Here is a 27,720-nt window from a genome sequence, read left to right as displayed (position 1 = left end):
GGTCTTTGCCTTGATTTTCATGCCCTTCCAACCTCCCACAGGCCTAGAATTATTCATTAGTCATATCTTCATTCTCTCCCACCTGCCTCTAAGGGACAAGGCAGAGCTAATACTGAAGTGTAGTTTTTCCAGAAGACAAAAATAAATAGAAAGCACTGTAAGTCTGTGCAGGCAGAAGAGGATGATGACCTGCATAAGAATGTGTGGAGGAGGGCTGCATTTGGAGCAGCCATCCAGGACCAGAGTAGTTAGTCAAGGGAAAGACATTCACTAACACTGAACTGCAAACCCTGGATAGGCCCTATTTCCAATGAATCCCAACACCACAGTGTCTATACACATACCTCGGCCCATTCCTGAGAAGGCATCTTAAAAGGGCAGAAGACTGCACTTCCTAGCCAATCAACCTAACCCTAGAGGTCACCACCCTTCTGATGTCTGTCACCTGGCTAGCAGAGGTAGGTGTGCTTTGCCTTTTGTGGAATCTGATGTAAATGCAGTGGAATGTGTCGTTGAAGATCCAGTTTTTTGTCTCTGACTAGGTTTACTGAGGACATTCCGAGGGTTACTGAGAGCAGATTTACATAAAGGACCCTTGGGCCAACATAAACAAAAAATGCTTAGCTGGTAACTAGGATTCTAGGGAAGAAGATAGGCATGCTTCTTACTAGGAAGCAAAAGGCTATAAATCTATGGGTACTGGGTAAAGTTCAGGTCCTGTGTACAGCACACCACTCCCTTACACACTGATTTCTCATGTAGATTCCCATCACTAGGAACCAGTTTAGGGATGATGGGTCAAGCCTGTGTTCTGGGAGTCACTGCTTCATGACAGCCACCCTCTGGAACAAGGAGAATAGGTTCCTGAGTTTATTTACCTGCTATCTGGCACTTTAGAACATGAAAAGGAAGTCTCCCACTCCTCCTGGGAGGATGCATAGTGGGGTGTGTTTCAGCTCAGCAAAACAACTGAATCTCTGACCAGGACAAGGATCAGAGCAGTGGGTAGCGGGGTGTGGATAGGCAGAAGGCGTACTCACTTCTTACTGATAAGAGACCCTAGTGCCTGCATGTAATACAGTCACCCTGGAGAAGAGCCAGGCCTACCTACCTGACCCTGGGGAGAGATGGCAGCAGCACATGCTTTTTGGGATAACTGTCAGTTCTGCGTGTTCTTGACGGCATGCAGCAAACTGGATAGACTTGAGGATATGTTTGTGAGTGTCTGATCCCACTACTTTGAAAGCCCCAGAGGGCTATTTAGAAAACTTCTATTGGAAAAAATTCTGGAAATTCTGTTAATGTTGTAGCACTTTTTAGAGAGAGGGGGGAGGGAGAAAGAGTGGTGTAGGTGCTGGAGAGATGACTCAGCAGTTAAAAAAGCACTGCTCTTGCAGAGGGCCCAGATTTGGTTCCCAGCACCCACATCGGGTACTCACAACTGCTGGCAAGTGTACTTTCAGAGACTCTAACCCCCCCCACACCTCTAGCACCTACACACAGACAAGCAGGCACATATATACATATAAATATATATATATACAAAACAGTGTCATAACACTTGCATGCAATAGGATTTTTTTATTAATTAGATACTATCCCTGGGGAGTTTGAGCATTTGCCACTGCCCAGAGACCAAATATGGACAAGCCTTTGCTGAAGGACGTGCTGATGTTTGGGAGTGTGAATTTCACTGTGCATCTATCTCAGTTCATCAAGTAATTGTCCACTCTGGCCATATGATTGCATTCTGAGTCTGCTGCCGCTTCTCAGTTGAAGAGAAGCCATTTCAGGAGACCTTATGTTTTCCTTCTGCCTGGGTTTTGCCGCCATGTACCTCTGAATGTTCTCTCTCTGCTATAGTCATCACTCTGAAATAAAAGACATGGCCTCTCCCACTGCCATTAGCTTCTTGTTCACTAGAGAAAAAAATTTAGGAATTTTTTTGTGGTTTTTATTCTTGTTTGGGAGTGATTTTTGAATGGAGGGGGAAGGGAGTGTTGAGGTGGCCTGGAACTCATAATGTACATTTCTAGAGATATAGCTGCCTCTTCCTCTCAAGTGCTGAGATCAAAAGTGTGCATCACTACACCTGCCATGCTTGGAATTTTGGGACAGGATCTCAATATGTGACTGTAAGCTAGCCTCGGACTCATCATGTAGATAAAGCTGGCCCCAAATCTGTGATCTCCTGCCTCTGGCTTATAAGTGCCAACATTTTATAGGCCCCATGCCACCATATCCAACTCTACTCTTGGGCTGGGTTGTGTTTGTTTATTTGTTTGTTTGTTTTTTGAGACAGGCCCTCACTGTGAAGCCCAGGCTGGTCTCAAAGTCTTAGCTAGAGTAACATGTATTTCCCACGATGCCCAGCAGGTAAGTTTCAGGACAGCCAAGGCTACACAGAGAAACCCTGTCTCGACCCCTCCCCCCAGAAAAAAGCAAACTGTGTGTGTTCTTGAAAAAACTGGTTTTGGATCTAGCAGAATCTCTGTTTTGTCAGAAGCTAACCCTGCCTCCTGAAATACTCACAGGTCTCTGGCTACCCAGGTTCTCATGGAATCCCATCCATGGCAGGCAGCATTTACCCAGGTCAGGCATCTCTTCTGGACCAGACAGAGTTGTGGAATCATAGACCCCAGGAGATGTCTGTGTGGCAGCCTGGTGTGGAGGTAAACGGGGTGTTCTTGGCTATGGCCAGTCATTGGACATAGTGTTGTTTAAGTCTCCTGTTATTTGTAAATCTGAAATTGCTTGATTGTGATTATTTAATTCTAAAATCTACATAACCCATTTAGCCAGTTATAGCAGTCCATACCAAGACCCAGGTTCAATTCCCAGCATCCACGTGGCAGCTCCTAATCTTCTATAACTCCAGTTCTAGAGGACCTGACACCTTCACATACACATACATGCAGGCAAAACACCAGTCTACATAAAATGAGTAAATCTTTAAAAAAAAAAAAAGATGCCTCATCTGCTCAGTCTTCTAGTCTTATGTCTCTGATGCAGTCAGTCTTTTGTGCATTTCTTAGAAGTAACCCATATACATGAATATTAGACACAGTGAGTCTTGGCCTTCAGAGAGATAGCTAGAGTTTGAGAGACCAATTTTCTTTGGCTTATCAGTTTTGAAAGACCCACAGCAGCACAAAGTAGGAATATAAGAATGGAGTCAAGAAACTGAATGTTCTGTCAACAATGTGCTTTCCAGGACTCAGCAGCTTTGGACCTTCGAGGAATGGGACAGGTGCTTCCCCCTCATCTGATGGAAGAGCGGCTAATCCGACAGCAGCAGGAAATGGAAGAGGACCAGCGCTGGCTGGAGAAGGAAGAGCGATTTCTGGTAACCACACTGCAGAGCACTCAGCCCCATCCAGGTCTACCTCATAAGCAACTGCAGAACTCCATTTCTAAAGCTAAAGGCTTACCTTACATCTGGTCCCAAACTCTTGCCATCATGGGCTGTTTGTTATTTTTGATGATACTTTAGGAATCCCATTTCCAAAATTTTGTAGTGTATTATGGCTCAGAGATTTCTCTGGGGTTTTTGTTTTGTTTTTTTCATTACCACGTTGTTTATACAGAAAAGACTTCAGTGATGGTGTAAAGACAGAACTTTGCATCTCAACCCTGCAGATTGCAAGTCCTGCCTTCCCCCTGCCTCCTGCAGTGTGTCTGGACCTTGATGAGAACAGTCTTTCAGGCAGCTCTTGCTGACATGACTGCCTCATTCAGAAGTCCCTTCGGGACACAGAGCTCTGATCCTTCTAGACTGCTGTGTCCTTGCCACAACACTGGGGCCTGTGAGACTAGTTCATCCTCCTCTCCAGTCCTGGGGGGGGAAATGTGGCCAGAAAGAACTAGGGTTCTTGCTGTTTCCACAAAGTCTTTCTTAGTAGTTTTACCTGGGGAATCCAAACCTAGTTCCTCATGCTTTGGTTGAGTCATGATTCACCAATGTCACCTGCATTGATTAGATATTTTTTGTCACCTTGGCACAGGCTAGTGTTATTTGGAAAGAGGGACTCTCAGTTGAGAAATTCCTCCATAAAGTTTGTCTGTAGACAACTCTAGTGCATTTTCTTAATAATGATTGATGTGTATAGGCCCAGCACACTGGAACAGTGCCGTCCTTAAGCAGGTAATCTTGGATGTTGTAAGAAACAGGCTGAGTAGTCTGTAGAGAACAAGTAGCACTCTTCCATGGCCTCTGCCTCAGTTCCTACCTCCAGGTGGAGTCTGACCTGAGAGTTGTAAGATGAAATACTTTCCCCGTGCCGGGCGTTGGTGGCGCACGCCTTTAATCCCAGCACTCGGGAGGCAGAGGCAGGCAGATCTCTGTGAGTTCGAGGCCAGCCTGGTCTACAGAGAGAGTTCCAGGACAGCCTCCAAAGCTACAGAGAAACCCTGTCTCGAAAAACCAAAAAAAAAAAAAAAAAAAAAAAAGAAAGAAATACTTTCCCCGAGTTGCTTTTGGTCATGGTGTTTATCACAGCAGTAGAAACCTAAGGCACCACCTAACTTTATTTGTTGTACATATAGCTTTCTTTTTTGAGAGGGTTGTGTCTGTACTCATAACAACAATTGAATCCAGAGCCTCATGCATGCTAGCTAATTGTTCTCACACTGATCTACACAGGTTAAAGCACGCTCCACCAGCTTGAATGCAAAGACTGCTCTGTTTAAAGTTAAAACAATGAGAGCTTTTACAGTCTTATTTCTATCCCAACCTTAGATGTAGCACACACTTCACATTTCAGCTGTCTGCCCCTTCAGGACAGTGTATCGTCTCCGAACACATTCTCTTATGAAAGTTAACAATGAGTAATAGGGACAGTAATGAATAGCAGTGTTGCTTGTATTCATGTGGTGTTTTTTGATATAATGTTCCTGTATAAGATAATTTAGTTTTCACAGCCACCCTGTACAATTAGGACATGTTCTTAATCTTTTGTTCAACTCCTCGGAGGCCATGTGTGCCTCAGAATTTGCTGTTGTTTTTTTTCCAACCACCTTGAAAGCTAAAGTATGACAGAAGTTATTATTCTAATTCTCTATTAAAATCACAGAGTTAGCCATTAGCATTTCTTCACAAATAACAAATACATTACGGAGAAATAGAGATAATTTATTTCCATTTGGTCAGGTTTTACTACAAATCAGATACCTTTAAACTACCAAATGCAAGTTTAGATTTTGGAAGTGAGGCAGAGTGAATGAACTTGTGCAGATGTAGAACGGTGGTGTGTCAGCGCTGGGAACCCGTGTACCGTGCAGAGTGGCCCTCCAGCATGGCTGACTATTCTTCTCTGGGGCTGGGTTACCATGCTGAGCTGTCACGTCCCTCATCACATGGGTCTACACTTTATATCCCTCTGGAGAAAATGAGTATCCTATATTTTCAGAGTCTTCAATTAGTTAAGGCAGATCTAGATTTTAAGTCATGCTACAAAATAAAAATAATAATAGTGACTGTGGCTTAATTCTCCTAATCTGGGTAGTCAATTTGGGAATGAGTCTAAGATGGCACCTGTTGTTCCGTGGCCTATGTCTCACACACACACACACACACACAGCATTTGCTGTATTTTAAAAAATGAAATTATTTGAATTTGCTGATAAGTTTCAGTATAGGTGTGGTGTATGTGGTGTGTGTGGTGTATGTGGCGTATGTGGCATATGTGGTGTGTGTGGCACCACTAAGCAGAGGTTTGCTGTGGAATGCTGTCACCAGATTTTTCCGCCAGCAGAGGTCAAAAGAAAAAAGGAGCCCCGTGCTTCCTGTGATGCTGGGGAGACAGCACAGTCCAGATGATGTGTGAGCTAAGGCTTAAAAGAAAAACTGGAATTTGCAGAGCAAACAGGCAGAGGAAATACATTCCAGGCAGTGGGAAGGGCGTGGGTAATGACGTAAGGTCATGGGACTGGCGTAGCCAGATGTGACCTGAGCTGATCTCTTGAGGGAGTTAAGGAATTCTCCTCAGAAGGCTGAGGGTGCCTGTATTCTAAGACTTGTTTTTCTTTGAGGTTGTGTGCATGCACTGTGCCTCTTGTTTTGAAGCACATGGTGAGTTCTGGCGAAGGCCTAACTGCTCTGTCCCAGGTGTCTCCAGCTTTTGAGTAGCTCCATTGTGTGTGCAGAGCTCATCTACAGAGCTGAGTGGCCTCCCCCGACTATAATGTCTACCTTGATGAGTCTGCCTCCATGCGCAACGCAAGGCCTGCTGGAGTATCTTCACAATCCAATTCTAATTCATCCTGTGTGAAATCCCTGTGATCCCTGAGGAAGCACCTGCCTTTGCTGCCTGAATAAAGTGTGGTGTGTCTGAAGAGCCTCACCTGTCTCAGCTCCTTGACACTGAGCTGCCCAGCTGTGCATTCCTGTGTTATGCACTCTGTTGTAAGGACTTTTGCTGCTGGTGCTGCTGCTGTTACAGGGAGTCACTAAATTGTCCAAGATAGCCTTCAATTTACTCATTGTGTAGATTAGAGGGTCCTAAGACTGCAACCTTCCAACCTCAGAGTAAGTGAGATCACACGCCTCAGCCAGCATATCCAACTTGCTCTCTGTCTAACGGTCACCTTGTGAATGCTTTCTTTGACCTGTCCACTTAGATTTTCTAGATGCATGACTGAGTTACTTTTTCCATTTTTTTAAAAATTAGGTTGGGGATTTATTTCAATGGCAGTATGCTTGACTAGTATGTATCAGATGTTGGGGTTCTGCCCTCAGTATAGGGAAGAAAAAAAAGTCACACATCTGTCATCCTAGTACTCAGCTGAGGCAGTGTTGCTGTGAGCTCCTGGTCAACCAGGGCTATAGTGCGGGACCTAGTGTCAAACCTCCTTGAGTTTTCTTTTCTTTCTGCATTTTAAGTTCTTGTTAGAGTATTTGTTTTTCTCCTGAAGAATTGTCTGCTTGTGCCTTGTCTTCTTTGTCTGCTTTCATTTAAAAATGTCTGTTTTCCATGAAGCATGACTGTGTATTAAATGTTCTGCTCATCTTAAGAAGAAGCTATAGACAGGCCTTCCAAGTCCAATGGAAGTGTCTCATGGCCTTGGCTCCCCTCTGCAGAAAAATGCCTACATGCTTACAGCTGCTGACCTGGGCTTTGTGCTCGTTCATTCAGAGCTTTGGTTGATGCTCATCTATCGAGTGATTATATCCTGGCAGGGGTATTTTTATAGCAATCACTTTCCGCCTTTTCCCCCTCCTCCTGACTGTTTTATCATTAAAGTCACCCGATCCCAAACTAACCCTGTTAGCTTTCTCTTTGGTTTTCATTCATATCATTTCCCTTACACACTTACGCTAAAAAGCTAAGTGTTGTCCCTTCTTCACCTTCTCCCATATCACTGTCCCCAGTTCCTCTTAGTGTTCAGTTTTGCCACCCTCACACCTTCCCTAAACCCTATCAGGTGCCTCACAGGCCCATCCAGTCTCTCAGCAAGTGCTGCTGGTGAGCAGCTTTGTGCACAACAGTAAGACAGCTGCAGTGCCTATTTGCAGTAGATAGAGAAGCAGAGAGTTAAGTGCTTTGAAAAGAATCTGGAGAGGAGTGCCTTTCCACCCTAGAGAGGGAACAGATGCAGGGTCCCATGGTAAACTTGCAGGGTGGAACACAGAATGGACACTGTCTTATCCTAATCTGGTATATTTAAAAAAATAAAAATCAAGTGTCTCCTGTTACCTTGCAGTCTTCAAAATGCAGGCTGCAGTTACATCCGTTTCTATGTAGATCCCTTGAAGGAGGAAGGACAGAGCATACAGGGTACAGGGAGGGGCAGGCAAGGGCTTCCCTCTTGAGTTCCAAGTGGGTGGTGGAAAGAAGCTGTTAGATGAGTGACAAGCTTTACTGACCCATCTAAATTGCAATTAAATGTTCTCTGAAATGCTGTCACTCTTGCTACGTATTTTCACTGCTAAACTAAGGGCTCCTGGGAGTAGTCGGTGTCCCTCCCATCACCACTCATCACCCTGGGCTAGGTATAGAAGATGCAGGCACTGGAATCGGTAAGAGTACTTGCCCTCCTGCCTTCTCTTGTACTTGTGCATCTGATTGTTCCTCCCCTCCCCGTGTCTGGGCACAGGTCACTCTGGAGGGCTGCCACTGAGAGCAGAAGCACATCTGAATGGAATGGGGGTTCAGTGTGGTGATAGATAGTAGGAGAGGACAGAGCCTGTCTGCAGAGGGCACCCCCCCACACACCTGCCTTCGTCTGCAGTGGACTCATGCACCACAGAGCCGTGCACCTTCTTGGAGCACATTGTACCTGTGTCCAAACCCTGAACATAGAGAGGCACGAGTAAGAGTTTGCAGCCACTTTAAAAGATACTACAAGAGCTGCCCTCTGGTGACTCCTCAAGACTTCAGCAGTCTAAATAGACTATGTTTCTCTTAGAGTGTGCTGTGTCTGCAGGAAATGGGAGTCTTATCAAGTGTGTAGACCATTATAGATCAGTACTCAATTAATTTTAAAAAATGGTGTTTCTAAAGAAATAAAATATGCAAGCCAAACTTCCTTATTTCTTTAAATGTTGTCCTGTGTGCATGTGTGTGCCTGTGTGTGCCTGTGAATGTGGGCATGTTCCTGCATGCTATGTACTTTGAGAAGTTGGTTCTTGCTTTCACTGTGGAATACAAGGACCAAGCTCAGGTTCAGGTTAGTCAGAGCAAGCACTTTCACCTCTTGAAATACCTCGCTGACCCAGACTGCCATGTAAACTCTGGCAACCTAAAAACATAACTGGCTGTGGAAGTTTCAGAAGGCATCCACCGTGCCCCCTGTGGTGAAGTGGGCAGCAATATGGGTTGCACTCCCCATGGTGAGCAGATAGACTCTGTTACTTGAAAGTTGACTGGTTCTGTCCATTATTCTGTCTCCAAACTTTTTTTCCACTGGATGACAATAACTATTGTTTGGAAGACTTAGGTTTTGAGGTTATTGCTGTTGACTGCTACTGTCATCCACTGAGTCGTTTACCAAGTGTTTGGGTGTGTCAACGGTCTCACCTCAGATCATAGTCTCCTTCCTGAGGTCACATGCCCTCTTGATAGCTCTCATTTAATTGTACCTCTTCTCCTATCCCCAGCTCAAGATTGTGACCTTTCTTAGATGGCCTGTGCATGTGAGTCACTGCTGTAAAGCTCTTGCTAACAGACTCCTTTGCCAGAATGCTGGCAGCCAGGGCAGAGCTACAGTCTGATGAGAAACCTTGTTTTCCTTCTGAGCACTGCTTAAAATAGTGACTTGGCTTCTTATTACTGTGCACAGTACTAAAAAAGGACTTTTGTAAGGTTTAAAATATGGAAGTCCTGTCTACATGAAGCCTATTCTGTGTTCCTCTCACACAGTGGGCCCAGTCAGTCCTGATGGGAAAAAAAAAAGAGGGAGCTAGGGCATGGTAACAAAGAGCTGCCTGCCAGAGAACAGCCTGCTCTGACAGCCATTGCGCCCCCCCCCAGGATTCCTGGGAAAAAGACCTCTGTGTTGAAAGCCTTAGGCATTTTCTAGCAACACAAGTGTGGCGTCAGGTGCTGGCCCATTGGTTGCTGTGTCTCGGGTGGAAGCAGCAAGCGAAAATAGTGTGAGACCCCAAACTTAAAGCAGATCCCCACCCTAGTCATCATAAGGCAGTTCTGACCAGGCGTGTGACCTTATCCCAAAAATTAAAAAGAAGGGACATACACATGGCTCAGCAGATAAAAGCACTTGTCACCAAGCCTGAAAACCTGAATTTATCCCTGAGACCCACATGGTTGAAGGAGAGAATCAGCTCCCTCAGGGTGTCCTCTGACCTCTACTCATGTACCATGGTATGTGCATATACACATGTTAAATACACACTAAATGCATAATGAAAGATATTTAATATTTAAGGAAGATATTAATCATTCAAGGTACACTATGAGCTAAACATAAACTCACTGGTAGAACTCGTGTTCAAGGACCTTAGTTACATTCCCAACAACAATTGTACCCTTATGGTCAAAGATCCAAGAAATAGTTACCTCATGGTAACACAAACAGCACAGTGACACCTTGTTTCTCCTAGAGATGGTTCTGGGTAGAGTCAAGAAGTCTAACTGGAAGCTGATACTGGCGTTGAGTTGAGGTTACAGTCTTTGAGAGTTGGGTAAAATGATAAACTTAAGTCCAATATCTGACAATAACATACACATACCTAATGAATTATCTTGGCCTTTGTTTTCATCTCTAGAAACCTGACGTGAGGCTCTCTCGAGGCAGCATCGACAGGGAGGATGGGAGTTTTCAGGGTCCGGTAAGCACCTACCTGTACTCTGCTCTGCTGGAGCCTTATACATTATATTTATTGTAAGGCATCCAGGCATATTGAAATTCATAATAAAGGGATAGAATGACCCTTGTGTAAGTCATGTGAATGCTATCTTAAGACTGTCAAAACATGCTATGTGCCAGGTTCTTTGATTACGGCCCTATTACTACTGCAGACTTGTAGCAGTAAGCTGAGCTCTGTGTACTGTAAGGACTAGAGTAACAGCCACACACAGAATCCATACAACTGCCTACCAGTTCTGTTCCATATACGTGTACCTTGTTAGATGATCCCATAGCACTCATGAGTACAGACCCGTCTAGCTTCTTTGAACTCCCAACCCAGGGGCTTTCAGACTGTGGATTTTACTGCTGGGTTAGTGAGTACATTACAACCCACAAACACGGTTGTGAAATGTTTGTCCACATTGACCTTATTTTTGTGGCTCCTCTCAGACAGGACACCTGGATGTTCCCCTGGCACTTGCTGCTTCCAAAATGTTGCATGACCTCACCTCAGGGCTTAGCTCAGAATTCACAGCGTGCTCCGTGTGCCCACTGTCTCTTTTCACTTTGCTTCAGCCACATAAGGCAAGAATCTGTTTTGTACCCACAGCAATGCCAGGAGCAGAGCAGGGACTCAGTAACTTCCCTAACATTCAGTAAGTGGATGACATTAAAAGCACTATGCAAAGTCTAATGGTTAGAAAAATCATTCTTCATTAGATGATGTGGCACATTCTTTTAATCCCAGCACTCAAGAGACAGAGGCAGGGGAATCTTTGTGAGTTCAAAGTCAGCCTAGTCTACAGAGCGAGTTCTAGGACAGCCAAGGATACACAGAGAAACCCTGTCTCAAAAAAACCAGGGAGGGAGGGAGGGAAAAAGAAAGATAGTTCTTCATACCCTCTGCGTTGAGGGGGTGTCTGGGACCCAGTTTAGTGATACATTTGCCCGTTTAATGCAGGAGGTATCCTACATCTCTTCCCCAGAACCACTAAAAACAAGAGGGTTTCTCCATGTGTGGTGACACATGCCTGTAGTCCTGAAATCTTAAGATGCTGAGGGAGAGGGCTGGAGAGATGGCTCAGTGGTTAAGTGTTTGCTGTTCTGTTGTGAGGACTCAAGTTTAAATCCCAGCATCATGTCAGGCATCTCACATATGCCTGTCACTCCAGTTCCAGCGGATCTCTTTTGGAATCTTCAGGTACTTGTCACACATGTGTGTATACACTGACACACATACACTTTAAAATTTAAAAATCTTTAAAAAATGATGCTGAGCAGGAGGATCAATTAAGCTTAGAATTATCTGCCCTGACTAGGCAACATAGTAGAATCTATCTTAAAAACCATCCCTACTTTTTTGTTGTGATAAAATGCCATGACAAGACAATTTATAAAGAAAAGGTTTGTTTGGGGCTTATGGTTTCAGAGGGTTAGAGTCCATATGGTAAGGTCAGTATAGCAGCAGGCAGCTGAGACAGCAAGCGTCAAGCAGAGAAAGCAAGTTAGAAATGGGGTGGTGTCTGCAAATTCTCAAAGCCTGTTTCCAGTGACACTCTTTATTAATTAACTAATTAATTTCCCCAGCTCAATCAGTTTCCCTCTCTCCTCTCCTCCCAGTCCCTCTGCCCACCCCAACCCCATCCACTCAATCTCCCTTCCCTTCAAAACAATGCAGGCCTCCCATGTATATCAGCCGGCCATGACATACCAAGTTGCAGTGAGACTGGGCACCTCCTCTCCTATTAAGGCTGGCTGAGGCAACCCAGAGTAGGCAGCAGTCAGAGACAGCCCCTGTTCCCTCTACCAGGTGTCCCACACTGCAACACATGATGTACTTCTTCAACAAGGCTTGACCATCCCCAGTATTGGGTAGGAATGGTCTTGTGTTTCATCTTCATCTTTTTTTTTTTTTGAGAGGGTGTGTCTCTAGGCTATCCTGCATTTGCCTCAGACTTGCTGTATAACCAAGGATGACCTTAAATTTCTGATCCTGTTCATCCACCTGCCAAATGCTAGGATTATAGGCTTGTGTGACCATGATTGATATGGTACTGAGGATGTAGGCAACCAACTGAGCTGCATTCCTAGCCATGAAATAGTTTTAATTGTGTGTGCTTCTCTATGACTCTGATATTTTAAAGAAGTGCTTATTCTAGTTGAAAATAAAGCAGTATGCATGTATGTATATATGTATGTGTGGGTGTATATGTGTGTGTGTGTGTATATAACCTAATAAGAGCCTCATCACATTTAGTCAGACTTCGGTATAGTTTTGCTGTTCTCCAGTGGTGGGCATTCAACCCAGACACTCACACATCCTAGCAGGCATTAATCCAGGTGTGGTTTCAGAAGTTAGATGTGGTAACATTTACCTGTTATCCCAGGTCTTGGAAGGTAGAGACAGGAGGGTCAAGTTTAAAACCAGCCTAGACTACATAGAAAGATCCTGCCATCATCAGATAGAAGTATACGTTTATACAGTTAGACGGTACAGCTGGAGAAAGACTTGTCATAGGTAGAACTGTCCTTTTATCCATCAGTGAATAAAAAGATTCAGGACTGTCTGAGAATTGGGTTTCCTGACAAGGCCTGTGCAATGGTGTAGATAACACTGGGTCCTGGCAGCACAGTGTCTTAGAGTCAGTGACACTGGGTACCTCTGGGACATATAACAACTATTACAACCAGGTCTTCTCCTACTATAATTGTTCTGACTATATACTTACTGAAATCTGAGTGATCAGACAGAGAAGTGGAAATCCTAAGCATCCAGCAAGATGAACACACACAAGGAAGGCCTGGAATTTTAGAACTTTATTGATGAACAATGAAAACTTGAGACCACTGTGCTCAATCTGAGAGTATCCCAAATGTGTCAGGTATCTTGAGACTCCAACAGAGAGTTCAAGGTGAAGAAGAACAGGGAAAAAGAAGTGGGCTGTTACATCTGGCACATAGCAATACACTGACCAAACTTTTCTTCTCTACAGACTGGAAATCAGCACATCTATCAGCCTGTGGGGAAAACAGGTAGGTGAAGAAACACATAGTGTGTGAGAAAGTACATGTGGTTTGGCAGGAGTGGGATTTAAGTGGAATGTTCTGTAATGCTCACAGTCTTCCTCCGCACCCAGTGTAGTAATCACCACATTAGGTCTGCACCTAGAGTCCTGGGAAGCTGGACATGCTGACATAAATCATCAGAGACCCCTCTTAGAACATGAGCCTCCTGTAGCAGTGCTAGTAGTAATGAGGTTGGGGTACTTGGAAGTCTGCTCAATAATGTGTAATGATAACCCTTTTGCTTTCCCAGACCCTGCAGCTCCACCAAAGAAACCACCCCGCCCTGGAGCACCTGGTCACCTAAGCAACCTGGCAACCATCAGCAACCCTGCAGACAGCTACAATGAGGGTGTCAAGGTGGGCATCTAAGCTTTTGCAGCATAGTCTGTTCCAGGTTGGTGGGGTCACTGAGTCCTCAGCATATGACATGCTGTAGTGGTCAGAGATGTTGACAAGGAGACCGTAAGAATACTCAGGATTTAGCATCCCTTGTTCTGAACCTCTGAAGCTTCAGAAAAGTATTAACTGAACTCTTTGCTGTTGTTCTCTAAGCATGCTAGACTCAAAGGACTTTATACCAGCATCCCCTCCCAGATGGGAGCAAATGAGACAGATATCCTTGTTTTAAACATGAAGCCAGGATGCCCGGGATAAGTGGGTGCTCACTGTTGTAATTATAAAAACAGCTTTGTGGAAAGCTATTTTCCATTTCTGTGCTTATAAAAGGACTGCTACAGCCTTTCTCAAACCAAGGGCAGCGTTTGACTCAGGCACACTTGCAAGCTTACTCTTGGAGGGACTCCTTAGTCTCCCTTTCTAGAGTCGTGTCACAAACATCACTGTCTGGCTCTTCTGGTTCCCTTTGTCCTCTGAGGACAGGAAGGAAGTGCCCACCCTGCAACCTTCACCCCTGTCTTCTAGTCCAGCACTTCAGGGAGAACCTCTTCATTTCCCACTTCGTGACACACTCCCTCTCCCTGTGTCAGTCTGATACACATTGTTTTGCATTTTAATAGCTCTAAAATAGGGGTGGGATTTGTTCCTTAGTGGTTTAGGTTTTTGTTTTGGGTTTCATGTTTGTTTGTTTGCATGCTTGCTTTTTTAATGAGGTACTGAGGAATGGGTTAGTTGGTGAGGTACTTGCCACCTAATCATATTAGGCATGCTGCATATGCTCAAAATCTTAGTACTGGGGAACGGAGACAGACATTTAGGTCTCACTGGCCATCTACCCTAGCACAATCAGTGAACCTCAGGTCCCAATAAGAGACACTGTCTGAAAAAAATAAAAACAAGATAGATGGGCATGATGTTGCAAGCCTTTATTCTAGTACTCTAGATTTAGAGGCAGCAAATCTACTAAGGTACAAAGTGAGTTCCAGGACAACCAGCGCTATAAAATGAGACCTGCCTCAAAATAGTAAAAATGAAAACAGATGAGTATCAACTGAGGAGCAATAGCTGAGGTTGACCTCTGGCCTCCATGCATGTGCACGAAGTCATGCAGACATACAAAATGATCCGTCATTCAGGTGGTGGCATGTTCCTGTGATCCCAGCACTCGGGAAACAAATCAAGAAGGTTGTATTCAAAGTCAGCCTGGGCTATGAAAAGTGAGTGTTTAGTGCCACTGGCTGCAACGACACTTTGCTATTGTTTGATCCTTGCCATCAGTCTCACGGGGTTGGTAGTGTCACATTTTCATACTAGATAGCCATGGTTCTCAGAAGTGAAACAGTTTATTCAAGGTCACTCAGAGCCAATGATTGGACCACCATGCCACTGAACCATGGACTGCACAGTGATAGTGACCAGAGTGATGTGATGTCGTCTCAGAGTGAGAGTCAAGAGGACACATCTTCACCATGCTCAGGCCAGGTTGGTCTGTGGCTCTGAGGACACCATTGCCATGTCCATTCCCATGTATTTACTGTGATATAGATTAGCATACTCATGCAGTTATATTGAGTAAACACTGTTGGACTAGGGTACCCCTGCTAAGGGAATCAGTCCTAGAACACCTGCTAGCTGTTGTCAGCTCCATGAAACCAGGCAACTTCTCAGCAGCTATCAGCAATACTGAATCTTCTTGAAGAAGAAATAGGCAAATGCACAAATCTTCCCAATAGTGTGTCTTTAAATCTAAATGAGAAAGGAGAAGTTAGAGCAATGAACTGTTTGCATTTTCAACAGCAGACTAGAGCAGATCTTTGAACTGTCTTGTATAATGAATAGCTGGTCTTTATCTTATTCTATAGTTCATGATGAGAGTAATATCATGATGAAGTATATCTAATAATGCCCTTAATGTAGGGTGTTGTGTACGGAGAAACCTTGTGATAGAAATAGACTTACTTTGCCAGGCAGTGGTGGCACATATCTTTAATCCCAGCATTGGGAGGCAGAGGCAGGTGAATCCTTGAGTTCAAGGCCACCCTGGTCTACAAAGTGAGTTCCAGGACAGCCAAGACTACACAGAGAAACCTTGTCTCAAAAGGGGGGGGGGAAAAGGAAGAAATGGACTCACTTCGTTTAGATGAAGATCTTTTTTCATTATTTGCTAAGTACAGGTAGTTAAACCCATCCTAAAGGAACAATATTGAGCTTTTTTATTGTTTTTAAGCAATAGTTTGATAAGAAAAAGTTTGCCTTCAGCTACTTATAACTCAAATAATTCACACAAATAACATTTAGCCAAAAATAGTCTCCAGTTTTCTTTGTAGGGCTTTCTTTTTGTAGTTCTGTTGTTTCCTAGTACTCATGCTAGGCAGTCAATTCACCACTAAGCTCACATGTCCTATTTTTTCTTTCTCTGGATTTTAAGCAGAGTAGGAATTGACTATCTCTAATGGGTGGTAGTGGTGTTGTGTTTTGTTTTGTTTTGTTTTTCTGTCAACCCAGGAGTTTCCAAGTTAGCAAAACTCTGTATGGCTGGGTAATGGTGGCTCACATCTTTAGTCCCAGCGCTCCAGAGTCAGGCAAACCTGTGAGGTCAGCCTAGTCTACACAGTGAGTTCCAGGACACCTAGGACTGTTACACAGAAACGCTGTTTCAAAAGACATCCCCACAAAAAAACAAAAACAAAAACACCTGGACAATAAAAATCTGTAACAGATGTTTCTCCAGCCAAGCTATGACTTCTGGTCTCCTACTATGAAGGGTTCTAGAGACATGATGGCAGTGCTTTCCTATGACACAAAGGGTGTCATTCAGGAGAAGAAACTTTAAGCACCTTAAACTAAGTTCCCATTGGCCTGCTGGGACTTAACAGTCATTTTAAATCTTAATAGTAATAGTCTTTAGGTACCCTCCAGGAAACCCATGCACCTTCCTGTGCTAGCATAGAGAGTCAGATAACTAACTACACTGTGATCCTCAGTGCCCAGGAAACCTCTGGGTGTTTACACCTCTGAACTGAAGTCTCTGTGAGGCTTATGGTGAGATGGTGACTTTTAGACCAGCCCATAGGTGGCAGGCTGTTGCATTTCCCATGCCAGTCTGTTCACAGTAAGATAGCTAGGGATTGAATTGAGGAGGCAAAACATCAAAGCCACCAGTTTACAGAACAAAAATGCCAGCCTGATTTACACCAATAATCCAAGCATTTTGATATACGGAGGCAAGTGGATTGAGAATTTGAGACTAGCCTAGGCTACATAATGAAATACTGCCTTTAAAAGATTTTAAAACTCATACACACAAAACATAACTACAAAAACAAATGTGTGGTAAAGAGTTAAAGATAAGCTTCTGAAATAGATACAGCCCCTACCTTTAAGTCTATATTAAACATGAAGGACTTGAAGGCTGAGAGATCATGTGCAGTGACTGAGGATGGGATGGTTTCTCCCCAGTCTCCTGTAAGTCAGACGGTAGACCACTGATTACACATGCCTTTCTCCTTGCTCACAAAGAGCTTGCTTTCTAGACTCTTGCACGGCTACCCATTGCCACTCACAGGCTTTTGCATGCTGGTCATTTATCTCGTGGGAATGAGTGTTGCATGGCAGCGCTCTAGTACTGTGCTATGCAAAGAGCTGAGGGCAGGCACAGGCACTTCTGACAGCCAGTGAGCAGAGAGTAGCCTTCAGGCTTGTAGCTAGTACCCAGGGGTTCTGCTCATATGTTATGTGGGAGTTTTCTGCTGCCTTATTAATATTGTTTTTCTTTTTTCCCTTTCTCTGATAAATTCCTTTAACTTTTCCTCACCTTCTGTTCGACAATAGCCGTGGAGGGTAAGCACATCATATCTGTGTGTCTGTCTGGATCGCTTTATCACAACCTAACTTTCTGCATGTGACTCTGGACAGGCATGTGGATGTCCCTGTGGGAGGGCACATTTGATTTGTCACCTCTCATGACAGGCAGATGCTAAAAAGAGCTTTCATATTTTTCGGAGACTGGTACATGACCAGCTTTGCAGTGAACTCAGATGTAACTGTCTGCTCCAATGTGCCTTGCCAAGGTCCTAGCAGACCCATAATTGGATAGATGTTATACAATTTAGTCTTTCTAAAATTTTGAAGCACTATTCAGCCTTTCCTATGGGCCCCATGTCATTTTGCCCTCAGCCCGTAGGCTATCATAGGTAATATCTGTGGCATCTCTGTGCCCAGGTCCTGTGTCATGTTTACAACCTATGGTTTAATATGCTTATCCTTGTTACTACTCGAGGAGTTGAGTCCTGCTGTCCTTAGTTTACCCAACAATCAGCATAGGACTGGCAGGGAGTCCCTTCTCTGCTACTTGAATATGAGTAGCTTTATGTAAGCAGCTGGTGTTTGCCTAAAGCAAATGAATGTGAGTCCTCATTTGTCACATGAAAAGAGTACTTTGTTAGTCTGTAAAGGCAGCAAAGATGAGTAGAACTTAAAGCCAAGCCAGTGTTGGTGCTAAGTGTTTGAACATTTAGTGATGTATATACTGATGTATAACCAGTAACTCCTTGGTTATAAATTCTGTGGGTTGGACTAGAGGGATGGTTTAGTGGTTAAGAAAACTAACTGCTCTTCCAGAGGTCCCGAGTTCAATTCCCGGCTACCATATGATAGCTCACAGCCATCTGTAATAAGATCTGGTGCCCTCTTCTGACCTGCAGGGATACATGCAGACAGACACTATATACATAATAAATAAATCTTTAAAAAAAATTATGTGGGTCGTTTCCCTTGTGAAATACTTGGTTGGGAGTCTGCGGTACTTAATTGCCACTTTGAATCTGGAGACTTTAGTGTATGTGATTCCATCTCATTTCCTTTAACTGAGCTCAAAGTTGGAGGACATAACTGCCTTGTGTGTTGTCCCTTGGATGACTTGCTTTACTGTCATCAGACTGAACTATGTCCTGAACAAACAAGAAAATTCATTACCTTCTGCATCTGCTTTGATCTCTTTTAAAGACCCTCTAACTTAATTGTGGTGATACCTCACTATCTTCTGGGGAGCAGGAAATGACCAGCTTCTGTGTTATCAGCTTCAGCCCCAGGAAATCAGCCCCCCTCCCACTGCCAACCTGGACCGGTCCAATGACAAGGTGTATGAGAACGTGACGGGCCTAGTGAAAGCTGTCATCGAGATGTCCAGCAAAATCCAGCCAGCTCCTCCGGAAGAGTATGTCCCTATGGTGAAGGTAAAATGCAGTCACTCCTTTCCCAGGGAAGCCAGAGCTGATGCTTTGGGTGTAAAGGACCACTAGATGGTGCTGGTGTCACTGAGAAACATCCTTAAAAATTGTAGCTCTCACTGCTCCTGTTAGCAAATACTTGGCAGGGAATACCCCCTGAGTTGGTAGAATCATCTGATTACTGATGCTTTTAAATTTAGTGGAGTGGACAAAAAAATCTGAAGAACATAGGTTGTGTGGAATGTTATGAAAAGTTACTGTTAAGTATACAGCTGAAGGAAGCAGTGTTGGCAGTGCTTCAGTTCAGACTTCCTGCTGAGGGAGAGGCAGAAGTGGGAAGGGACGCTCAAGTGCTTTATGTGCTGGTGCATGAAAGCCAGGGGACATCTTCAGCTGTCATGTTCAGGTGCCTCCACCTTGTTTTTAGTATGTCCTGGGATTAAATTCAAGTCCTTTTACTTGTAAATCAAGTACTTACTACCCAATCTATTAGCTCTGCTCCTATGTGAGTAAAAATAATAATAATAATAATAAGCCTGTCCTGAGTGGTCCCATCTAGTCAAAAGGCTGAGGAATTCTAGACCAGGCAATGTAAAGCCTCTTCTCAAAAAAAAAAAAAAAAAAAATAAGGAAGACAGGCATGGTGGCCGACACCTTTCCAGGACAACAGAACTACACAGAAAAACCCTGTTGTGAGAGGGGGAAAAAGGAAACAAAGGTGAGTAGGACAGTAATAATTTCCCAGGTGGTGTACAGTGATACTGGAACCAGGAAAGGAGAAAGTATGTATTTGTCAGGTGTTACTCCTCAGAAGCCATCCATCATGGGCCTGAAGTTCACAGAACAGACCAGGCTAGCTGTCCAGTGAGACCTTTCCTCTGTGTTCCCAGCACTCATTACAAGCACAGCTTTAGTTAAGCTTGATGTTGGAGATGGGATGCTTTCAAGGCAAGCACTTTACTACCTGAGCCAGCCTTCCCACAGCAATTGTACCATTTTACTTTCCTGCTGTAGTGCTCCAGGGTGCCATTTCTGTGTTACGTGGTTTGATTGATGTTGTTGACTTGGTTATCCTACTTTATGAGGTCCTGTCCCACTGTGGTTTTAATTTGCACAACAAAAGCAAACGAACATCTTTCCATGTGCTTTTTGGTTATTTAGATAAATTTATTTAGAGAAAGCTCACTTTTTGCCTGTGCCTTGAATGTGTATGCGTACATACATGCATTCATACAGATGCACACACAATGGTTGGGCTTTTTTGTTGTTTTGGGGGGAGCTGTGGGATTGAACACAATCTCAGTTCTAGGTGGAGGCAAAGCTGATAAAGAGATACACTGCACTTAATACACTGTGCTCCCTTAAAAGGCCTGGCCAGAGTTCTTATGTGAACTTGCAGCCAAGCTTGAGAAGTAAAGCACTATGTATGTGGCTCAGCAGTTCAGAGCACTGGGTGCTCTTTTACAGGGCCCAGGTCCAATTCATAGCACCCAAATGGTGGGTCACAACCATGTGTAACTCAATTCGAGGGGTTCAATACCCTCTTCTGACCTCCAAGGGCACTGTAGATGTGGTACACAGACAAATATGCAGTAAGATCACCTATAAAATAAAATTTTAAAAAAGCTTAATACATATATTCAAGTATGTTTCAAACAGGGCAGTGGTGGGATACACCTTTCATCCCTCAGTAGGGTACAGATGCCCTTGGCACTGTGTGTGCTTCAGTGACGGGTGCTTCTTGTGTAGTGGCACTGCTGTCTCTTAGTGTGTGCCCATAAGATCCCTGGCAGGACAAAACTGTATAGTAACTTCTGTTTGGTTTGTTTTTTTTTTTTTGAGACAGGGTTTCTCTGTATTGCTTTGGAGTCTGTACTGGAACTAGCTCTTATAGACCAGGCTGGTCTCACACTCACAGAGATCCACCTGCCTCTGCCTCCCGAGTGCTGGAATTAAAGGCGTGCGCCACCATGCTCGGCCTGTTTAGTAACTTCTTAGAGCGTCTCTAATGTCAGCAGGTCAGGCCTCAGACTAAGATAGCCAGCAGAAACTTGCCCTTTTGTCTTCTGGTCCAAGCATAAATGCCATTTCTCACTTTGTTGGCTAATTTTTGTTGTATTCATATTTATAATTTGATGTTTTAGTCCCTGTGTATTTGGCCCTCATAAGAGTGACAGTAAGCCAGGCTGTGGCGCACACGTTTAGTCCCAGCACATGGGAGGCAGAGACAGGTTGGTCTCTGCGAGTTTGAGGCCAGCTTCAGGAGATCCAATGCCCCTTTTTGCCATCTTCTGGCTTAGCCATTCACATGGTACACAGGCAAAACATACACACTAAAAAATAAAATAGCACTGTTGCTTTAGCAGAAGATCCAAGCTCAGTTCCCATCACCCACGTGACCCATCACAACCACCTGTAACTCTGGCTCCAGGGTATCCAATGCCCTCTTTTGACCTACATAGGCAGGCACAGGCACACCGCGCGCGCGCACACACACACACACACGCACACACATGCACACACGGCAATATGTTCAGATGACACACACAGATACATATGCATAAAACAAAAGTTGTTTGCAAAAAGAATATCAATGCTAGAGACTCGGTATAAATTTTTGATCTTACATTGGTACTGTGACTCACCCATAATCTCAGCTCTGAAGACTGAAGTAGCAGAATAGCCTGGGCTACATAGTGAGACCCTTCCTCCTATAAAGAAAAGGGCTTTGGCCAGGCAGTAGTGGCACATGCTTTAAATCCCATCACTTGGGAAGCAGAGAGGGGCAGATCTCTGAGTTTGAGGCCAACCTGGTCTGCAGAGTGAGTTTCAAGATAGCCGGGGCTACACAGAGAAAACTCTCTGTCTGTCCGTCCGTCACCACCCAGCCCCCCCACACACACACACACGCAAAAGGCTGGAAATGTAGCTCTGGTACTTGGCCTAGCATGCACAAAGATATTGGTTCCATCCCTAGTGCCCTATAAACAGCATGGCGTCATGCATCTGCTATCCTAGCACTCCAGAGCAAGAGGCAAGAGACTGGGTTCTTGATAGTGTTTCACTATATAACCCATTCTGGTTGGGCGTGAACTTCATGGATTCTTATTACCCTCCCAAGTGCTGGCCTTATGGGAGTGTAAGTGTGAGCCATCGTGCCTGGCTCATTGTTTGTTGGGACATACTAGATCTTCAGGTCTTTTCCCACTCTCCACTTCCTCTCCCTCCCTCCTTCCTTCTGTAATCTTACTTTCACTCTTACTCTGTGGCTGGCTGGGTGGCCACCGCCCCCCACACACACACACACCTCCTCCCCTTGCTTTGAGTTGCTCTTTCCTATTTATTCTACCTGCCAGCCCTGCCCATCCTTATCCTGCCTCAATATTGACCATTCAGCTCTTTATTAGATCATCAGGTGTTTTAGACAGGCAAAGAACCACAGCTTCACAGAGTTAAATAAATGCAGCATAAAAAGAATGCAATACAACTTTACATCATTAAAACAAATGTTCCACAACATAAACAAATGTAACACACCTTAAGATAATATTCCACAGCATCTGTGGGAGCTTCAATGTAATTATCTGTCCTGGACATGAGAGCCAATGATAGTCAAAGCAGACACAGACTTATGTGTTCCTTATATATGATGACCTGTGTGTGGTGGCTCAGTATTTGAGAGGCTGAAGGAAGAAAATTACAGAGAGTTTAGGCCAGTGTTGGCTACAGTGTGATACCCTGTCTAAAATAAAATTTTCCTTATAACTGTCAGAAAGGAAAACAGCAATGTACATGCCCCAGAGAAAATAGCAGTGTTGTCCTGACATCTTCATGTGTCCTAATCCTTATTCCGTTCTTGTCTTAGGAAGTTGGCCTGGCCCTACGGACCTTACTAGCCACTGTGGATGAGACCATTCCAGCCCTCCCAGCCAGCACACATCGAGAGGTAGGCCACAATGGTGGGTGGAGTTGTGCTAGACAGTTGCAATGCTGGCTTAGTCAGCAAAGTGCCCAAGATAAACGACTTAAGTTTCAGAGATTTCAACCTGTGAGCACCAGGCTCCATTGTGTCTGTACTGTAGAATGGCAGTATGGCATGAAGGGACATCAGATGATAGTCTGGAAGGAAAGAAAGAGAGCAAGTCTTCAGACAAAACACGCCCTGGATATGGTGTAGGTATTCCCTGTGCAAGAGTTACGAAGGTTCTCTTAATGTGTGTCTCCAGTTGCTTTAAGGACCTCAAACTCACCCAGACACGGTTCCCTACAACAGTCACATGTAGTCCAGGATGGGTACACACTGAGACATCTTTCCTGCTCCAGGGGCCAGAGTGCTAGATGACAAGTAACTGCCACCAGGCCCATCCTTGGCTGCCATGCAGTAGTTTTGTCTCGTTTGTATGACTTCTAAATGAAAAGTGTCACAACCCTCCTCCACTGGTCCCTTTCCTCTTTCTTTCTTTTTCTCCCCGTTTTGGTTTTTCAAAACAGAGTTTCACCATGTTGCCCTGGTTATCCTGGAATTCACTCTATAGAACAGGCTGCCTCTGCCTCCCAAGTGCTAGGAGTAAAGGCATGTACCACCACCACCTGGCTCTTCCCTTTCCTCTTTTCTAGGATACCATGAACTGTCCTTCAGCCTATCCTGCCTGGAGTTTTTGTTTGGTTGGGTTTTTCATTTTTCTTTAACTAAAAAAAAAAGATTTTATGTTGTATGATGTTTTTCTGCTTGTGGGCAGTCCCCTTGGAGGCCAGAAGAGAGTGATAGATCTCCCAGAAGTTAGGGATGGCTGTGAGCTACCATGTGAGTGCCCCTGGGACTCTGGAAGAGCCCTTAGTGCTGTTAATTGCTAACCCTTGTCTCCATCCATCTCCTTGCTCTTCACTTTGAAACGGTTTTCAGACTTACAAAAGCTTGCATTCTCTCTCGGGCCGTCCACTTGCTTGAGCACACTTAACCATAAACACCTGTGGCTCTTTCCTGATGCTAGGGATGGCCTACTGCATACCCACCAACGCCCGGCGGGTTGTGTGTTTTGAATGGTCCTGTCTACCCATCTCTACTTGACTTCTGCTCATTTGGAAGATGTTTGCTGCTTTCTCTTTCTCTTGTGTGGCATCAAATTTTGGAGTTTGGAAAACTTTTTTCGTGTCATTTTTTCTTTGTTGTTGGTGAACTCTCTGTGTGTGTGTGTGTGTGTGTGTGTGTGTGTGTGTGTGTGTGTGTCCGTCCATCCGTCTAAATACCTAAATGTAACCTGTTCAGTCTACTTGCATGTATGTGTTCAAGGCTGACCAGCTGGTACTGAGTAGCCACGGGGTCTGTCCTTTTCTGGGGAAGACTGTCCCGCTCTCAGCATTCCTTAGTTGCCTGTAGTTACTCATGTAGGGATGAGGCCTCATGGGCTCTCACCCATCCACATTAGCACATCTATTTGTGTTATCCTTGTTCAGCTCCTGTATAGGCAGCACTAAGAGCCAGAGAACAAGGAATTTGCTGTTGAGACTATCTCCTAGGAATGTCAGAAGCTACATCCATAATCTCATTAGCATAGGAGAGCTGTTTGCGTCAGATCCTCACTATGTATGGTCTAAGTTGTGTTGGAACTTGAACTTGAAACCCTCCTCCCCATCCTCCCCAGGGTTACAGATGTGCACTACTGTACCCAGCTGACATTAGCATTTTTTAGTAACCCAGGCTAAAGGATTCTATGCTCTTCCCCCTTTCCTTCCCCAAGCAGTGGCATCCATCCTCCATGCCCCATCTTGTCATAGGAAACCACTCAGAGCCCAATGAAGAGGGTGGAGTAGGCAACCCTCCATTTGGTTGTGTGTTGCTTAGCACACATGTGTCAACTCTAGGTCATGTCATTCTCACAGCGCTGTCCCAGTAAAGGTCACCTTGGCATAGTCCTTGTAGTTGAAACCTGTCTACTTATGCAGTCTAGTCCAAATCCAGCTGTTCTCTGTAAGGTCTTTCTGAGGCAGAGGACTAGCTCTCTGTGTGCTGCGTATTGTGGTCTTTATCCATTGAGTTTCAGGATCTCCTTGCCAGCCTCTCCTACCAGGTCTAATTCCCTCCTTTATCCACAGCCCAAAGTGGTCGTTACCCTGTGATGGTCAAAAGAGCAGGTGTCTCAGTTCTAGTTACCATTCGTTAAATAAGCAGGAAGACTGGGTGTGGTGGTGCATACCTTTACAGGTGAATCTGTGAGCTTGAGGCTAGCCAGACTTCATATCCAATTCCAGGACAGCTAGGATGACATAAAGAGGCCCTGTCTCAAACAATTAGCAAAGCCTTATGAGCCCTGCAGGGCAGCACGTGCTCCACAGCCCAGCCTAGCCCAACAGAGTGTGGGTTCAGACGTCCCCTGACTCTGGCAATAGGAAGCAGTAGGTATAGGAAGCCTATAGTTAGACTGCTAGGACAAGATATGGAAAGCCTGGAAAGACAGTTCTGTGGTTTAGAGCAATTGACACTCTTGCCGAAGACCCTTTAATCCCAACACTCGGGAGGCAGAGGCAGGCGGATCTCTGTGAGTTCGAGGCCGGGCTGGACCGACAACCTCCAAAATAATACAGAGAAACCCTGTCTCGTAAAACAAAAACAAAAAAAAAAGAAAGAAAGAAAGAAAAAGAAAAAGAAAACCAGGAAAATACCTGGAAAGAGACAGCATCGTAAGAAAACATGGCCTTGATCCTTACCCTGTGTGGCCCTCATCGTCACTTGATATTAAGGTGTTTGTATTAGAGTGTGCTAGTTTGGACTAGAGCATCTCAACTTCTGTCAGATTCTGTGACTAAAATGAAGCAGGGTCTACCACACACTGAAGTTAGAGTTCAGACAGCAAGCTCAGAGTACAGTCATGTGGTATGAGGGCAGAAAATGGAAAGGCGGCTAGTTCATATTTGAAGTCACACAGGCACATGAGGCCACACCACAGTCACTGAAATTCCAAAGTAGACATATTTCACACCCTGTTGAAATCTTAACTTCTTTTTTTCCCTTCACTGTGTACCCTGACAGGCCTGGAATTTGCTATATAGACCAAGCTGGCCTGGAACTCACAGAGATACTCCTGCCTGTTGCTTCAAAGGAAAGGAAAGTTATTCAAGGGAAATAAAGTTTTATTTTGTCTTGGAGGCCCAAAGACAGACTCAGGACAGATGCCTGGAAGCTGTACTCCTGACCCTCTCTTGTCTTCCCAGATCGAGATGGCGCAGAAGCTTCTGAACTCTGACTTGGGTGAGCTCATCAGCAAGATGAAGCTGGCTCAGCAGTACGTCATGACCAGTCTGCAGCAGGAGTACAAGAAGCAGATGCTGACAGCTGCTCATGCCCTGGCTGTGGACGCCAAGAATCTCCTTGATGTCATTGATCAGGCAAGACTGAAGATGCTAGGGCAGACACGGCCACATTGAGCCACTGGCCATTGAACACGGCTTTCTGCTCTTTGGGAGATCTTTTCTAGCATTCCACCAGCAGCGAGGAAGTAACAATACCATGTCCTCCTCGGACGCCTGTACTCACAACTCCAACTGAATGACAGCTAGCTGAAAGTCTCTCTTGTATAAGTTTAACCACTAATGTGTGGTTTTGATTTTGTTATTTTTCTAAATAATGTTCAGAAACATCTGGATCCAAAATGTGGCATTTTTCTGAAATGAAGATTGTACATTAAGAAGCTTTTAAAATACACTTGGTGTTGGAATTGGGATGTGTGCTCTTAGAAGTGGTAATTCCTACTGATCGTGGCTTCGAGGTGGAAGAGGAATGTCTGAAGAGGGAGGGTTCCCCAAGAACCCGAGGTTGGCCATCCTCCTGCCAGAGTTCCTGTTCAGGCTGGCTTACAATATGCTAATCTCGCTTGCAGAGAAAGTGCATAAAAACTGTATTTTGAAGACTGAGAGTTTTCAGAAAAAAGCTTCCGCCCTCCCTGTGTCCACCTTTTTCTTTGCAGTGGATACTGAAGCATTGAGTTGTAAACTCTCTGTAGAACTGACAAAAACTCTTATCTTTCCTCACCAGAATTCTGTGCCAGTTTTTTGTAGCAATGTAATTTTTCTTGGGAGCAGAAATGCTTTGTACCAGAGCACTCCCAGCTGCATCAAGAAGTTCCGGAACCATCCCTGTTCTCCATTTTTATATAATTTATAAGAATTAAAGCCATGTTGACTCTTACAGCCACTAGAGCTAACTGATGTTCATTGCGTCTGTCTTCCAAGGGAGGACCCACAGGACACACAGGGATGTGGTTCTCTTTAGATGTCCAGTTGTCGCCACACCATGCGTCTGTTAGATGATGTTGAAAGCATACCTTCCCTTTAGTTTGTTGAGGGATATAAATTATTCTCAGGAAGAATATAATGAATTGTACAGTTACTCTGACCTATTAAAAAGGTGGCGCCAGTCAAGTTTGTGTTGCTGTCGCCTTTTTTTTAAGGGGGGCAGTCTTCATTTAAATTGTTCAGGGGAGCTGTAAGAAACTGTCACTTACAGGAACTTTTCTACACTGCTAATCTCTTCCTTTTTCTTGTACAAAAGTGGAGAACTCCACCATAGACAATAGATGAGCCTAACCTGCCATTCCATTCTGTCAGGGACTTAGGTGGTTTTGTTTGTTTTGATTTTTTTTAAATGGGGTTAGTTTTCTGTTTGCTTGGTTTTGATGTGTTTATTTTGGGGGGGGTGGAGGTTGTTGTTGTTGTTTTTTTTCTGAAA

At 44.5% G+C, this 27,720-nt stretch overlaps 1 protein-coding gene across 24 annotated transcripts in view; it reads left to right on the top strand.

The window, feature by feature from the left end:
- Ptk2 (protein tyrosine kinase 2) overlaps nt 1-27,413 on the top strand; it is a 185,246-nt gene extending 157,833 nt beyond the window's left edge. For 11 of the 24 annotated variants that reach the window (XM_040736398.1, XM_040736392.1, XM_040736375.1 and 8 more), the window contains 9 exons: nt 2,535-2,672; nt 3,215-3,346; nt 10,226-10,288; nt 13,302-13,341; nt 13,625-13,731; nt 17,602-17,610; nt 18,849-19,004; nt 22,864-22,944; nt 26,208-27,413. In XM_040736398.1, the coding sequence (XP_040592332.1) occupies nt 2,535-2,672; nt 3,215-3,346; nt 10,226-10,288; nt 13,302-13,341; nt 13,625-13,731; nt 17,602-17,610; nt 18,849-19,004; nt 22,864-22,944; nt 26,208-26,420 (939 nt within the window). In that variant the 3' untranslated portion in view covers nt 26,421-27,413. The remainder of the gene's footprint in view (nt 1-2,534; nt 2,673-3,214; nt 3,347-10,225; nt 10,289-13,301; nt 13,342-13,624; nt 13,732-17,601; nt 17,611-18,848; nt 19,005-22,863; nt 22,945-26,207) is intronic. The other 13 variants (XM_040736387.1, XM_040736383.1, XM_040736379.1 and 10 more) reach the window with 3 other exon arrangements.
- Nucleotides 27,414-27,720: the final 307 nt, after the last annotated feature.

The sequence above is a fragment of the Mesocricetus auratus genome, unplaced genomic scaffold (assembly GCF_017639785.1).
Source record: "Mesocricetus auratus isolate SY011 unplaced genomic scaffold, BCM_Maur_2.0 Super-Scaffold_100055, whole genome shotgun sequence".
In the NCBI taxonomy this organism is placed as follows: domain Eukaryota; kingdom Metazoa; phylum Chordata; class Mammalia; order Rodentia; family Cricetidae; genus Mesocricetus; species Mesocricetus auratus.
Note: the sequence above shows the minus strand (reverse complement) of the source record. Positions and strands in the feature narration are given on the sequence as shown.